Genomic DNA, 13,838 nt, shown 5'->3' with positions numbered 1-13,838 from the left:
GTACATCGAGTTGTCCTTGAAAATGAACTCTGATTTAACCGGAGCGCATGCTTCACCGCTCAAACCAACCCAGCGCGATGTAGATGCTGGACAGACTTGTGTCAAAAACGAAAGAAAGAGAGACAAGACTATAGGGTAACACTACTACTCCAATCAAAAGAGGTTTAAAAGAATGAGCCTGAATCATCGAATCTGCCAGCGAAAAAGAAAATGGCATGAATAAAAACACGAAATAGTACGAATAAAAACTCCTTGATACGCTCACAAAGTCCTGTGCTGACATGACATGATGAATGATAATGCCTGAAAACCCTTCATCGAACGGAACGTTTCAAAGAGAGGCCGCAAGTCATGAACGTATCCTTATTTTCCCCATCATGTACAGACAAAAGAGAAAGAGAGATGTCGAGTCCCAAGAGGGCGACAGGCTAATAGTAACATAGTAGGAGGTAGAAGAAGAACAACGAGAAAGGAGATGGCAAGAAAGAGGGGGAGGAACGGACGTCGAAAAAGACGACCATGAAGGAGATCACAGAGGGATCTCGAGAAAGTCATCAAAAAAAATTCGTGAAATAAGAGAGACAGTGTGGGCTAAACGGAAAAGGCTCCGAATATGAGGACAAGAAAATGGTCCTTAACCGAGAGGGGAGCAACCAGAACATTCATCGCCAGAAAGTCGTGACTGGCGAAGACTGAAATCTGATGAGAAAGATAGGAGACATAGTCAAACAATGCAAAGGGCCTATGCAATAGAAATAGCCGTCAAAAGATCATGGAACCCCAGAAGTAGCATGCGAGGCCAAGCTGGTTCAAAGTTTATTTGTCCATCTTTTGCCAACCGTTGAGGTAGGCCATCAGGCCTACTCCTAATAAGACCACGCCAAACATGGAGGCGTAAGGACTTGCTTCTTCCACATAGTTGTGTCGATAGCGTTGTGTTGCAAAAGCTGTGGCTGCAGCTGCAGCATCCACGTCCTTGTTCTGAGAGGTAGCGGGATCGAGGTCCGGAGTCTTCGTCTTGGAATCCGTTAAAGTGTCATTACTCGCAAGCGAGTGTTCCGACAAGCCATTGCTTGGCTCGCGGTCATGCGTATCAGTTTTCTTGTCAAGGGCCGTTGCTAATTCTTTCTCGGCGCGTTCCTGGCGCAAGGTTTCAATCATTTCGTTCAAAGACTTGCGAGACTCCGTGTTCTCATCTTCGGCCTTCTCGGCGCGATCTTTGAAGGATTCCATTTGCTTTCTCATCTCTGCCATCTCCTCCATCATGCTTTCCAAGCGAGTCTGAAGTTCAGCAGTCTTATCCTCCACAGGAGCGTCTGCCTGGCTGTCGTCAGGAGTAGGGGCCTCCGTAGGATGAATACCGTTGACCTGCACGGTTGCTTCTGTGTCGTCCTGCTCCTTATTTCCGTCTATACCATTCTCTGATGATGGAACAATGCCGTTCTCGACTTCCACTGCTCTAGCATCCAATGCGGAGCGCATCTCCAATTCATTGACCTTGTCTTCTGCCAATTTGCGAGCAGCCTGCTCCTGGGACAGCATATTTTCTAGTTCTTTGACACGTGTGCCGTGGGTTTCAATCTCTCGCTTGGCAGACGATAGCGCCTCGATGAGATTCAGGATCTGACTGGAATCACGGGAGACAGGGGAACCGGTACCGCTCTTTGGCTTTTCCGTATCGCTGCGCTTCAGCGGCGAGAACGATTCCGAGGCGCTTCGTGACAACGCATCAGGTTTCTCTGGCAGAGGCTGTTGAGGGGGAGGAGCGGGAGGATCCGAGAATCTGGAAAAGGAGTCGACTCGAGGCATTTTAGGCCGGCCGTTGATCTGGCGATGAGCACTGTTCTCCAAAGGAGACGGCTTAGAGAGCTTTTCTTTCTCTGCATAACCAGGTTTCATGATTGTCGTCAAAAATTCCTTTGCTTGAGAAAGATCTGTTGTTTGTTGCTTTGCGGATTTCAGTTCGCCCTAGAATGAGTCAGCAATATGTAGTATTAAGATAAAGTGTGATTCGCACCGTAAGCCGCTTGACGACCTGTTCGATGGAGATTGGCGAGTTCCAGTAGTTCATTTGCCGTTGTTGATGCAAAGCATTGAGCTGATTACTAGTAACACTCTGAGCACTTCTGTTGCTCGCATTGCTCCCAGCTCGACCGCGCATATGAGAAATTGGCTGGCTCAAGGGGGAAGGGAGAAGACCGCCCCCAGAGGCAGGATCCAAGTCCCCGAAATTCAGATCAAGGATACTGGGGGTAGTTCCATATGTTCCGGCATGCTCAACCTTGGATGAAACTTTGTGATGGACGATGGTGGATTGATCCTCACTGACAATATCGATACCTAACTCTAGGGTATCGCCTTCTCGCAGTTCGTGTGGCTCTGACTCCCGGTTTTCAGGAGACAGTCGGTGGCCGTTCACAAATGTGCCGTTTGAGGATTTGACATCTCGGATCCACACTTTGCCAGACTTGTCGGCCCATACCTCCGCATGCTGTCGAGAGAGGACTTTAGAGTCAAAGAATCCGTTGAGAGGCGTGGGGACTGTTTTGGCGTTTGTTTGTCGCCCGATTCGGAGGACCTCGGGGTAGTATGGTACATTGATCTGTTTCCTGTCAAAGGTGCCGTTCAATGGCAATAGAATCAAAATTGCTGGGTTGTCCGAGGGCGGGCCAATTGGCGCACGGACACCATTCTGCTGTGATGACTGAGGCATCTGTTGCGATGGAACAATGTTCGAAGGCTGATGCATTGCGGACATTGTCGACGATGCACTGGGGCCCGACGAGAAAGCAGGCACTGCCTGGGATCGCGTGTTCGTTACCCCTGATACTGGCTCGGATTTCGAGTTGGGCCAGATATTCTTCGAATACTTCTTTTTTGATGACGACCAAGTCTCTGATTCATTGGCGGAACTCTGCGCGGCATCGGTATCTTGGGAAGGGATATTCACAGTAGATGCGGAGGAGGTCGAAGAGTTCGACCCCAGAGAGGAAGAGGAGTTTGAGCGTTGAACGTGTTTCCGTGGCATGAACATCCGTGACACGTCGTCCGCATTCACTGAAGACAGAGCTCCTTCTCCTCCGTTGCTAGAGCTGTACCATCCCAAGCGAGACCCCGATTCGACACTAGGTGGAGATGCCACAGCAGTCATGGAGAAGGATGCGAATGGTTCAAGGAAATGGGATATCTAGACGGAGCACGGAGCGCGTCCACGGTTCCTAATTGTAAAAGGGGCCGTATTCTGAGATAGTCTGCAGGATGAAAAGAGGACGTGTAGTAATGTTGGTTTTATGCCCGAGAGTTGGGGATATTGAATGCGCGCAAGGGTGATTGGAGCTTTAGTCGTCCAACTAAAATGAAGACGGTCGCGTTAGTGCTGTTTGGGGGGAGAGACAAATATAAATTGGCTCCTAGGTCGAGGTCTTGCCTCGACCCCACAAAAAAAGGTTTGTATATTGGAAATAAAGAGTGAACTCACTTCTGAATTGTGAACTGAGAGATATTTAGGACTGAGTAAAATAGCCGCTTCAAGACCAAGGAGGTGTGTGGAGGTCGGGAAATCGTGAGCGACCGGTCTCACGCCAGGGCAATGATAGAAGCACAAGACGGGACTGCCGCCTCGGCGCAGGCTTCAGGCAGCCCTTTAGAAGATGTGACGGAAAAGAAATCAAAGATCGGGAATAGATGCCATCAGGGAACCCAGGCAAGAGCGCAGGGCCATTTCGTTTCCTACTCCCTTGACGCCGCGCCAGGCAAAATAGGTCACGTGTGAAATCGGCACGTGTGCACTTTAAAGCCCGTTTGTGCACGTGATCAAGGCGGAGAAGCATCAAGCCGGGGAGGAAAAAGAGCTCGTTCCTTGACTATCACTTCGGGATCTCTCATTCAGCTCAGAGCTGTTGTCTGCTGTTTATAATTTAATTTACAAGTTTCTTTCTAGCTTCTCATAATGCCTGTGGTTGCTGGTCCTCCCGCCCAAGCGGGCCCAGGGGGTGCTCCCTCAACTTTCGACAAGAGTATGTCTTCTACAACCCAGTGATATAGATCACACCCGGCTTGATTTCTTGGGGCGCTATATCTATATGGGTCAAATGTGCTGATAGATTCTTAGTGAAAATGGGCTGCATGATGGGTTCCAGTATGTGATCGCAAAACCACCAAGCCTTGTTCACAAGAGCTCTTGCTAACCTAGCTCCCCTCACAGCTGTTGGTGGCATCATGGGCTTCATTATTGGTTTGTCTCAGTCTGTCCCCAAATGAAGATTGCCCGGTTAAGCTAACTCAAAGCAGGAACTGTGACAATCTTCCAGTACGGTGCTGGCCCCAACGGTGTTATGCGGACTCTGGGCAAGTACATGCTGGGTTCAGGTGCCACTTTCGGGTATGTTCAACTCTTTGAGCTTAGAAGCCATTCCACTTTGGTTGAGAATCACTAGCTAAGCAACTTCTCTTCAAATAGACTCTTCATGTCCATTGGTAGCGTCATTCGCTCCGAAGGACCTCGCAACGATGCCTGGCTCCGTGCCCGCGGTCCCCCGATGATGCTCCCCCGACAGAACCCCCTCCGGCCCATGCGCCAGTAGACACAATCTTTCTCGCAGTCTCAAGACTATATTCGGGAAACATGCGACATGACCACTCCCTGGCGACGTCCCTTGTACGATATAATCTCTATGGTTAAGAGATAATTTTTCTGGTGGTTTCAGGAGGAAGGACAACTACCCAAAGATGGCTATGATGGACAAGTTCATGGGTACTTGTTACTTCAGCACGCGATGTACATAATCTAACAGTACCCAGAACATGGATGTCAAAGTTCAATTGTCGCAGTTGTTCCAACCATGTTAGGCGTTACTGTGATAATATATACTTTTTTTTCAGCTTCCACGATCCAGGTGCTATCATTGGAAATGGATCTCCCCTGTGTGAGAATAAGACCAATGATATAAGTATTATCAGGAGAGTGCATCCAGCTCAAAGGGAAATCAATTACTCTGTACTGGCCCAGTCTGACTATGGTACCCTTGCTGAGATTCAAACTTGGAGCAAGAAATCTAGGTTGTGAATATGACCACGTTAAATATCAAGCTAATAAAGCCGCGGTCATTTGTCTTAGATGACCGGCGTCTAATGCCAAGTTTTGTTTCAGACCGAACTTAGAAGTTGCGGCTCAAATGTAAACCTGGGGTCAACTTCAATGCCCGGGTGTCCACGCTAAATAGCATTTCAACTCTCCCATAAACCTTGAAATACCAAACATCCTCTATAATGACATTTTTTTCTGCCTTGGCTTGATCATCAAGCTATGGAAAAGGTCCAATCCGCAACTCGCCAAATAGGCAGTACCAGTGAGTCATTTCTGTTGGTTTCCGTTTTTCCAGTGAATCCTAAAATCAGATGCGGCGATGTCGAATTTCTGTTCCAGCTGCTCTCGGGGAGTTCAGGGATTTACGCCAAGGTTATCCAAGTTGGGAACTGTACTCTTGGCTTGATAAAACGAGTAGAACTTTGTAGCATCAGAGTACAGGCCACGGAAGCGACTGGATGTCACAGGTACGGTCGCAGTATTAGAATAGCATGAGAATAGATATCACAGTGTTTCATCAGGTTGATTACTTTATTGCTTATCCTCAAACAGCTGACACAGTCAGCCCCCTTGTATGCTCAATGTACAGGAGTACAATGTGAGTAGCAAGGCATGTCTACATAACCACTGAAAGCGTTACAGAGTAAGGAGCATCAGCCTACGGTGTGAGCGGCTGGATTCTAGTTCTATCTGCAGATTACCCAATACAGAAGTCTTTTTTACTCCAGGCCTAAGGTCGCAACCCAGTTTTTGTGTTTGGACAGGCGCTAGGATACCAGCCCCCTTCTGGCACAGCCAACTTGAGATGCGCATGATTGAAAATAACATCCAATGAGGAGTCGCTCAGCAAATACCTAAGGTTCTTGATAAGCCCTGAAGGTGAGGCTCAAATTTAGGGAATATATAAGAAACCACGTCTGCTAGGGGGTGTTTCTCAAGTCTCCAAACCTCCCATCATGACTGCTCAGGTAGCATCTCGGGCTCTTCACTATAGCTGTACATTGATAACAAGTCTCTATATTGTGATCTGCGTTTTATTTAATCCGGTAAAGAAAAGAAAGACTCGCAAGCGCCGCAGTCGACCCCGAGTTATCTTGACTGCCTTGATCATTTTCACATATGTCAGTCAAACAGTCTTGAAAATCGCCACCGATGATTTGGACAGTTCTCAGCCGTTCCTGGTGCATATGACCTCTCAGGCGGTTGTATGGACTGCACTTTGGCTACGACAAAATCCTTCCAAGTACGAAGTGGCTGGAGCCTCGTCGGTCACCGCTGGTTTCGAAGTTCCACTCCTTGCGCTCTCCTTGTGTCGCAAACCGAGACAGTGGGTACCAGTCACGCAGCTCACATTCTCAGCGGTCCGGCTTGCCCTGCTTCTCTGTGTGACGGCTGCGATTCTCTCCGAAACCAGACAGAGAAAGAAAAAGACATCGGAAGAGTCGCGCCCTTTCCTAAATGGTAATCAGACAAGATATGGGGCAGCGAATGGGAACGATTCAGACAATAGCAGTGTGGATTCCAAGAGCGAGGGCGAGTCAGACTCTGACAAAAATAAGAACGATGCAGCTACACGCAGGACAAGACTCCGCAAAGAGAAATTACAGTCACTTGGAGGCTGGTGGGATTATCTGAAAGGCTTCTCTATCTTTCTACCTTATTTGGTCCCCAGAAAAAATCGCAAAGTGCAGCTTTGTATTGCTACCAGCATCTTCTGTCTAGTATGCCACCGAGCCCTGAATATTCTCATTCCTCAGCAGCTCGCAGATGTGACCGATAGCATCTTTGCCCACAAAACCCCATATGCTTCACTAGGAAAATGGGCACTGCTGCAGCTCATTCGCGGAGGAGCCGGGCTAGGATTGATTGAGGCCCTCGTCAAGATTCCGATCAGGCAGTTCTCTTACCGTCAGATCACCAATGCTGCCTTCAGCCATGTCATGAATCTATCAATGGATTTCCATATCGAAAATGACTCGGCAGAAGTTATGAAGTCCATCGATCAAGGTGGAGCGCTGAACAATCTGTTAGAAGTTGCCATACTAGATATCGTCCCGACAGTGGCTGACTTGGCAATTGCATGTGTTGTTTTCTATTTGAAGTTCAATGTCTACGCCTCCCTTCTAGTGGTGATAGTATCTATTGCTTACGTTGCGGCAGAGGTCTTTACCTCCAACTGGAACATGGACGCCAGACGTGAAGTTACACAGACACAGCGAAACGAAACTCGCATTATGCATCAGGCCGTGCAAGGCTGGCAAACTGTCACCTACTTCAATCAATTCTCGTATGAGCGGTCTCGCTTTGGAGAAGCAGTTGACCTATGCTTGAAGGCCAGCGCGCGTTTCGGTCAACGCCGAGCCATCGGCAAGTCACTCCTAGATTTACTCAAGCCAATTTGTTTCGTTGGTCTCTCCTCGCTCATTGTACACGAGATCTCTGTCGGGCGTTCCTCTACAGGAGACTTTGTTTTCTTCATTCAGTATTGGTCTTCGCTCATCTCTCCTTTGGCCTATCTCTCGGCGCAATATCGCTGGCTTGTCTCTGATCTAGTCGATGCCGAACGGCTACTCTTCCTGTTCCAATCCAAGCCCAGTGTCAATGACAAGGAAAATGCTATACCGCTGAAAGCTAGCGATGGCCGCGTTTCATTCCATCATGTTGACTTTGCCTATGATTCGCGGTTAAAGACCCTCAAGGACGTGGATATCTCTATCGAACCCGGGACAACAGTTGCACTGGTCGGTATGACCGGTTCTGGGAAGACAACGATTCTCCGACTTCTTCTCCGACTTTACGACGTTACTTCGGGCCAAATCAAGATCGACGGCCAAGACATCCGTGACATAACTCTCAGCTCGCTGCGGCAAACTATCGGCGTCGTCCCACAAGATCCTGTCTTATTTAACGCGTCTATCATCGAGAATCTGCGGTATGCCCGGCCCTCGGCCTCGGACGAAGAGGTCCACGAAGCATGCCGCGCCGCAGCTATTCACGAGAAAATCCTCACGTTCGTGGACGGATACAACACCACAGTCGGGGAACAGGGTGTCAAGTTGTCTGGTGGTGAGCTACAGCGCATAGCCATTGCTCGGGTTTTCCTAAAGAAGTCGCCGATCCTCCTGCTGGATGAAGCAACGAGCGCTGTAGACTCGAGCACGGAATCGGATATCCAGGTTGCGTTGGACCGATTGAGAACCAAGCGAACTACGTTTGTCATTGCGCATCGACTTTCAACTATTTGCAGCGCCGATCGCATCCTTGTTGTCCATGAGGGACAGATTGTGGAGAGCGGGTCACACCACGAGCTGCTGAAGAAGGAGGGTGGAAGATATCAGAACCTCTGGCAGAATCAGTTCGGGGGGATCAAAGATGAAAAGCCTGCGCTGTAGGCGAGAAACTGGAATGGCTGGAGGTGAAAAGGCTGGGGAGATAATATAAAACAAATGCAACTAATGGAATTGACAGTTTTGATATGCTTGAGCTTCTATTACTACATACAATCTTTTACTTGGAGATCTACGTATGGAATCATCACATATCCCATTAGAGACCACGCTTATTCCCGGTGCCTTATGCGCGCACTCTCTCCAAGAAATATTTGTTTCGTCCAATCCCAGCGTCATCCTAAATCTGTACCTATGGTGGACTCATGCAGGTGTGGATTTGATTGAAGGTCGCCACGTAATCGACTGTGCTATATAAGTCCAATCTACCAGAAACCGACAGATGTGCTTAAACACAATTGTAATGTGTATCAGCCTCGATGGCAACTAAGAGCATGCATGGCTTTCCAAGGACTAATGAACTGGTGATAGGTACCAACAGATATACCTCCCATCCCTTATGGTATTGGTGTCAAAAACTACTATTTCCGAAGCACCGATTTATGACCAAGACTAAAGTCATGTGTGAGCACGTGTGAGATTTGGGTGCCTCGAAATTTGGTCAAAGTCCAATGCAGGGCATTTGCCTCAGTCTTGCCAAGTTCTCATAGATGAACCAAGAAGGTATATACAGAGAGCCATATGCATGGCATGATTGAGAATTTCATTAATATCCACTTATATCCATCCCCTTCATCTTGCTGAGTCTACTGGATCTCACTCTAGCTTTATATATCGTAGGCGTTGTAACCGGGGATATAGACTCAATTTGATTATTCCAGTTAGAACGCGTTTCCCTAATTCTCAGGCATTAACTAGCCGTTGACCAACCGCCGTCCTTGTTTGGGCTACCCCGGACATGCCCATTGAACAATATTAGATCGAGCGCCCTAAGCCAAAAAGGAAAGAGAGCCATCATGTTTAACTTGGTTTTGCGCCCTTTTTTTTTTTTTTTTTTACATGACCTTGCACAGACAAGTATGCAGTTCAGACTATGGATATGAATAATGATCTTAAATTTTCAAGTATAGCTTGTCCGGAGTATTGAGGTTGTTCAAAGTGGATACGGAGGACATAGGGCTTCGCGAGTCCAAAGAGTCAGAGCCAAAGAGTCAGAGCCCCTGAAAAAGACCCAAAGACCCTTTCAACATGTTTGTCTCCGTCTCACGCCAGCACATAATACTGTTCCTACTAAAATGTATAAGGCTAATACAAATAACACCTAACGTGGAATGACTCAACATTCCTCCCCAGATGGAGTAGAGATGCCCAACACAGTAGGCCCGAGCGCTGATCAGTTCGTCTTTCCTGGATGGAACTACGTGATCGACAGAACCTTATGGAGTATAGGAAAGAAAAAAAAAAAGTCTTTTCTCGGTGTGGGAACCGGGTAAGGTAAGCTAACGGGGGAACCGGAATGACTTTGGTAAGATGTAAGATCCAGATCAAGCCAAATCGATGAACTGTTATGTTTTAAGACCGAATCACCGATCGTTGTTCCTGCACATGCCAGGGGTACGGAAGTGACGGAAGTCCCCGTGAGGGAGTGAACACCTGCAGTAGTGTGCCCAGAGACATTTGACTCCAGGGGTACACAAAAACAGAGCACAGTAGGTAAAATTAGCCAAAGTAAACAAAGGCGCTTGGGAAAAGACCAAAACTGTTTCGTAAAGGGAATTCCCTGCTAGACTAGGATTGGGTGCTGAAATTACCTATAGAGTATACATAGGCGAAGAATCCTCGTATTAGCTGTGACACGTATGAGGCCAAGAGATGGCCAACATATAACACAAACTCTTACCCCTGGCAAAAGTCTGTGCGGAAGACCCTTTGTCTTTAGGGCTCTTTCTGGAGCCCAATCTTGAATAGTTCCAGGGTCCGCGTGTTCAAGGGGCCAATAGGATGGTCAAATTCCGACTGGAAAATCAATCTAAGAAAACAAAGCGCCACGGCACTTTGAACGAATCGCCTTATTCCCCAGGTTAGGGTGTCCCTCGTGGACTCTTTAAGTCTGGGCCACCCTTGTAAAATTTCCTTTTCCCTTTTTCTTAGGCGCGTTAGAGATTTTCTCGATACACTTTCATTTTTATACTTGAGCAGTGCTCTACACGATCTTTACCTTGAACATTGACGCTCACTCTTTTTGCGCTCAAATAAACATATCTATTCTGCCCTAAGTTCTCATACTTCGCGCATCAACGCATCGCAAATCTTGACATCCAACTTTGATCCCTCTTTCATATTGATATCCACTTTCGAATTCTCAAAATGAAGTTCACTGCCATCATCGCCTCCCTCTGCCTGGTCGCGGCTCCATTCGTCGCCGCAGAGGAGACCGTTACCTCAACTGCAACCACGACTATCACCAAGACTCTGGTTCGCGTCAATTCGGTGACTCCAACTCCTAGTTCCAGCGCCATCACGAGTTCCAACGCGAGCAGCATGACCACTGTGTCTGCCTCGACCTCGACTCCTCTGTCTCGCGCCTCCTCCACTACTTCTTCGGCCGCAGCCGCCACCTCGACCGGCGCAGCATCCAACATTGGCGCTGGCATGCCAGCTGCCTTGGCTGCCGCTGGCTATATCGTTGTGATGATGGGCCAAGCCCTGTGATCACCCTCGCCATTTTGCGACGGGCAAGAAAGCCTTCACGCAGGCAACGATCATGAATTGGGACCATTGTTAATACCGCGCTCAATTCATACTGCATGAGCTGCCTTGTTGATTGCCGTTCATCTACAGCAGAGCCGGGAGCTTTTTTTTCCTTTCTTTTTTCCCCCTTCTTATACTTCACAGTTCTATTCCTCTCGGTTAGCTGAAGAGCCCATTCTTGGAGAGGAAACGGTTTAACGCTTTTTCAAATACCCCCATTTCTTTGTTTTTTTTTTTTATGACTTTTTGGACCGATATGAGTTGATGCTGTTATTATTCTCTTCTTCAAACCCCTGTTACATTCGATTCGTTTGTCCATATATCTTGTCGTGGGTGACTTACCAGTCGACTGATCTGGCTGAGATCCAGATCTTGCATTGAGTCAACTTTTGAGTCATCCGCAGAATATAGACACTTTATTTTCTTCTCTCCTTTGATATCATTTCTAACGGTAAATATCAGGAGCAGTAAGTAGCATGTGCATAGAAAGATAGAGTAGGTCACGTCGATCCAACATTCCAGTGGAGCGGCCCCGGGAGGAAAGCCGTTTGCTCCGGGGTCAACTGATGCCCGTGCACGTGTGATCTGATCTTATCTTTTGATCTGATCTGTTTTCCATTCTAACTGAAGGATTTCTCTTCCAGACGGAGAGGTCTGTCAATTGATTCCAGTCGATCCAAAACCCTTATCTCCCCCAATCGCGCCATTAGCGCGTTTGTTGACCTATCCATCGCGGGTCTCCACAACGCGTCGCGCAACTCCGAACATCAGATAAAACCGTGCTAGAACCCCAATGACCCAGGCCGAGAACCAGAGACTCGTCTGAACATCGCGAAACTGAAATCGCAATGGACAGCGAGATCCCCCTCCCACCGCCGCGGCGAATCCGGCACCGCTCGCCCGCCGCGAACCCCTCAGCGACAGGCGCGGCCTGGTCTTCGTTCCAGCGCGCGCAGCGACTGTCGCGCTTTGATGACCGCTCTAGTCAGCCATCCAGTGACCCTGCGCTCTTCTCCAGTGACGATATCCCGGCTTCCGGACTGGAGAACTACCATGCGACAGTTTCGGGCGCGGGTCGCAAACGGCGGTATCGGGGGACCTGGTGGGGGGAGCAGGTGATAGATCCGAAGCGGAAAAGGGCAGACTTTAAGGACAAGAGAAATGTTGATAGTGGTGTGTGGATGGGGAGTGATGAGTCTGGTGCCGAGTCGCTTTTAGCGTCGGAGGATGGCTCGGCGTGGGGGGAAGACTTGCGCAAGTCTGTGCTTGATCCTAGAAAGTCTGGATCTACGCCTTTCGTTAATGAGACGGAGAATGTGCCTGCGCAGACGCGCGTTGCGTTTAAAAGTCCTGAAGAATCCGATGCTCATCGATACGCGCGGGAGGTTGTCGGCGATTGTCTTGATAAGGGACATGAGAGTATTGATCTGGGGTATGTTCTAGTTTCATCCGATATCCCTTTTATCCGAGCCAATGATGCTAATGGCTCTTTTCTACACAGCGACTTCCATCTGGGATCTATACCATCCGGTCTCCTACGACCTCTACAGCATCTAACGAAGCTTCCATCAGTCAAGGAAGCCCCGGTCTCAGAGAACGTCTTCACATCTCTACAACCGTTCCTCCACATATATCTCCCCAACAACTCCCTATCAGCCCTGCACAACGATCTCTTCGAGCTTAGCAATATCAAAGTCCTCAGCTTGCGAAACAACAAGCTGTCCGAAATCCCATCTACAGTCCGCAGACTGATAGCACTGGAAGTTTTAAATCTTTCCGTCAACCAATTGACCTACCTTCCCTGGGAGATCCTCAGACTCATGCAGCAAGGCGAACTGAAACACCTAACTGTACGCCCGAACCCATTCCTTTCAATCGAAGACGTGCAGATCGCAGAATGGCACTACAAATCGACCAATAAAAAGGAAACTGAAAACTACGAGGACTCATCAGAGGAGGATCCATCTCCTCCGCTCCAATTTCAAGAGCAATCTTCTCCCAACGAGGGCTGGACCCCTATCCACGTTGCAACAAGCCCAATCACCTACATGAATATGGAGGGAACCCCCATCAGAGACAACACATTCTGCAACAGACCCAATCTCACACCATCAGACCTGGCATCACCTGTAAATAGCGCCCCGTCCCTGCGCGAAGTCGCGCTCCGTGCTGTGAGCAAGCTCCCCTACCTAGAGCAAACCACCGACGAAGAGCTGGCCGAATATCCAGCGCTGATTGTGCCCTTGCTACAACAAGCGAGAGAAGTGCGCGCTGCGGGTGGACAGTCTTGCTCCGTTTGCCGGCGAGAGTATGTGATTCCCCGCACTGAATGGATGGAATGGTGGGACTTTACCCCGTGTGAGAATGGGATGAAGATGCCTCGCTGTCCCGGGGAGAAGCTTCGGCCTTTGCCGTTCCGGCGGTTTGGTTGTAGCTTGTCGTGTGTGCCGGAGTCTTGTTGAACGCATCATTGACTTTTCGCTTGAGTGATGGGAGGGGTTTCGGGATTCACTTCGTATGTATTTGGTCTGTATGTTTATATTGTGGTGCTAGGACCTTGTATTTTAGTTACTGTCTCGGGTTTATCTTGTAGAATTATGACTATATTTACTACATTTTCCTCCAGCCTAGTTGAAATTAGGAAGCATGGCAGGGCAAAGAAACGCCGGGAGAAGTGATTTTTTTTAATATTCTAGTAGTCAAATGGCTAATTG

The 13,838-nt window shown here is 48.5% G+C and overlaps 5 protein-coding genes across 5 annotated transcripts; 4 read left to right on the top strand and 1 right to left on the bottom strand.

Moving 5' to 3' along the window:
- Positions 1-816: 816 nt before the first annotated feature.
- N7447_001125 (uncharacterized protein) lies at positions 817-3,151 on the bottom strand (the record flags this gene model as incomplete). Its single annotated transcript, XM_057225401.1, has 2 exons — positions 817-1,968; positions 2,018-3,151. 2 exons carry the CDS (start codon positions 3,149-3,151, stop codon positions 817-819), a joined length of 2,286 nt encoding a protein of 761 aa, XP_057089417.1.
- Positions 3,152-3,922: 771 nt separating this feature from the next.
- On the top strand, positions 3,923-4,583 carry N7447_001124 (MGR2/ROMO1 family protein; the record flags this gene model as incomplete). The annotated part of the gene is made up of 5 exons (XM_057225400.1): positions 3,923-4,016; positions 4,112-4,138; positions 4,205-4,234; positions 4,291-4,381; positions 4,460-4,583. Exons 1-5 carry the CDS (start codon positions 3,950-3,952, stop codon positions 4,581-4,583), a joined length of 339 nt encoding a protein of 112 aa, XP_057089416.1. The 5' UTR covers positions 3,923-3,949.
- A 1,459-nt stretch (positions 4,584-6,042) lies between these two features.
- N7447_001123 (ABC transporter ATP-binding protein) lies at positions 6,043-8,478 on the top strand (the record flags this gene model as incomplete). Its single annotated transcript, XM_057225399.1, has 1 exon — positions 6,043-8,478. The coding sequence occupies one exon, from the start codon at positions 6,043-6,045 to the stop codon at positions 8,476-8,478; it is 2,436 nt and encodes an 811-aa protein (XP_057089415.1).
- Positions 8,479-10,740: 2,262 nt separating this feature from the next.
- N7447_001122 (uncharacterized protein) lies at positions 10,741-11,085 on the top strand (the record flags this gene model as incomplete). The annotated part of the gene is made up of 1 exon (XM_057225398.1): positions 10,741-11,085. The coding sequence occupies one exon, from the start codon at positions 10,741-10,743 to the stop codon at positions 11,083-11,085; it is 345 nt and encodes a 114-aa protein (XP_057089414.1).
- Positions 11,086-11,972: 887 nt separating this feature from the next.
- On the top strand, positions 11,973-13,586 carry N7447_001121 (leucine-rich repeat domain-containing protein; the record flags this gene model as incomplete). The annotated part of the gene is made up of 2 exons (XM_057225397.1): positions 11,973-12,556; positions 12,626-13,586. The coding sequence occupies 2 exons, from the start codon at positions 11,973-11,975 to the stop codon at positions 13,584-13,586; spliced, it is 1,545 nt and encodes a 514-aa protein (XP_057089413.1).
- Between the last annotated feature and the right edge of the window lie 252 nt (positions 13,587-13,838).

Source organism: Penicillium robsamsonii (assembly GCF_028829455.1).
Source record: "Penicillium robsamsonii strain IBT 29466 chromosome Unknown utg000001l_segment0_segment0, whole genome shotgun sequence".
Classification (NCBI taxonomy): Eukaryota; Fungi; Ascomycota; class Eurotiomycetes; order Eurotiales; family Aspergillaceae; genus Penicillium; species Penicillium robsamsonii.
Note: the sequence above shows the minus strand (reverse complement) of the source record. Positions and strands in the feature narration are given on the sequence as shown.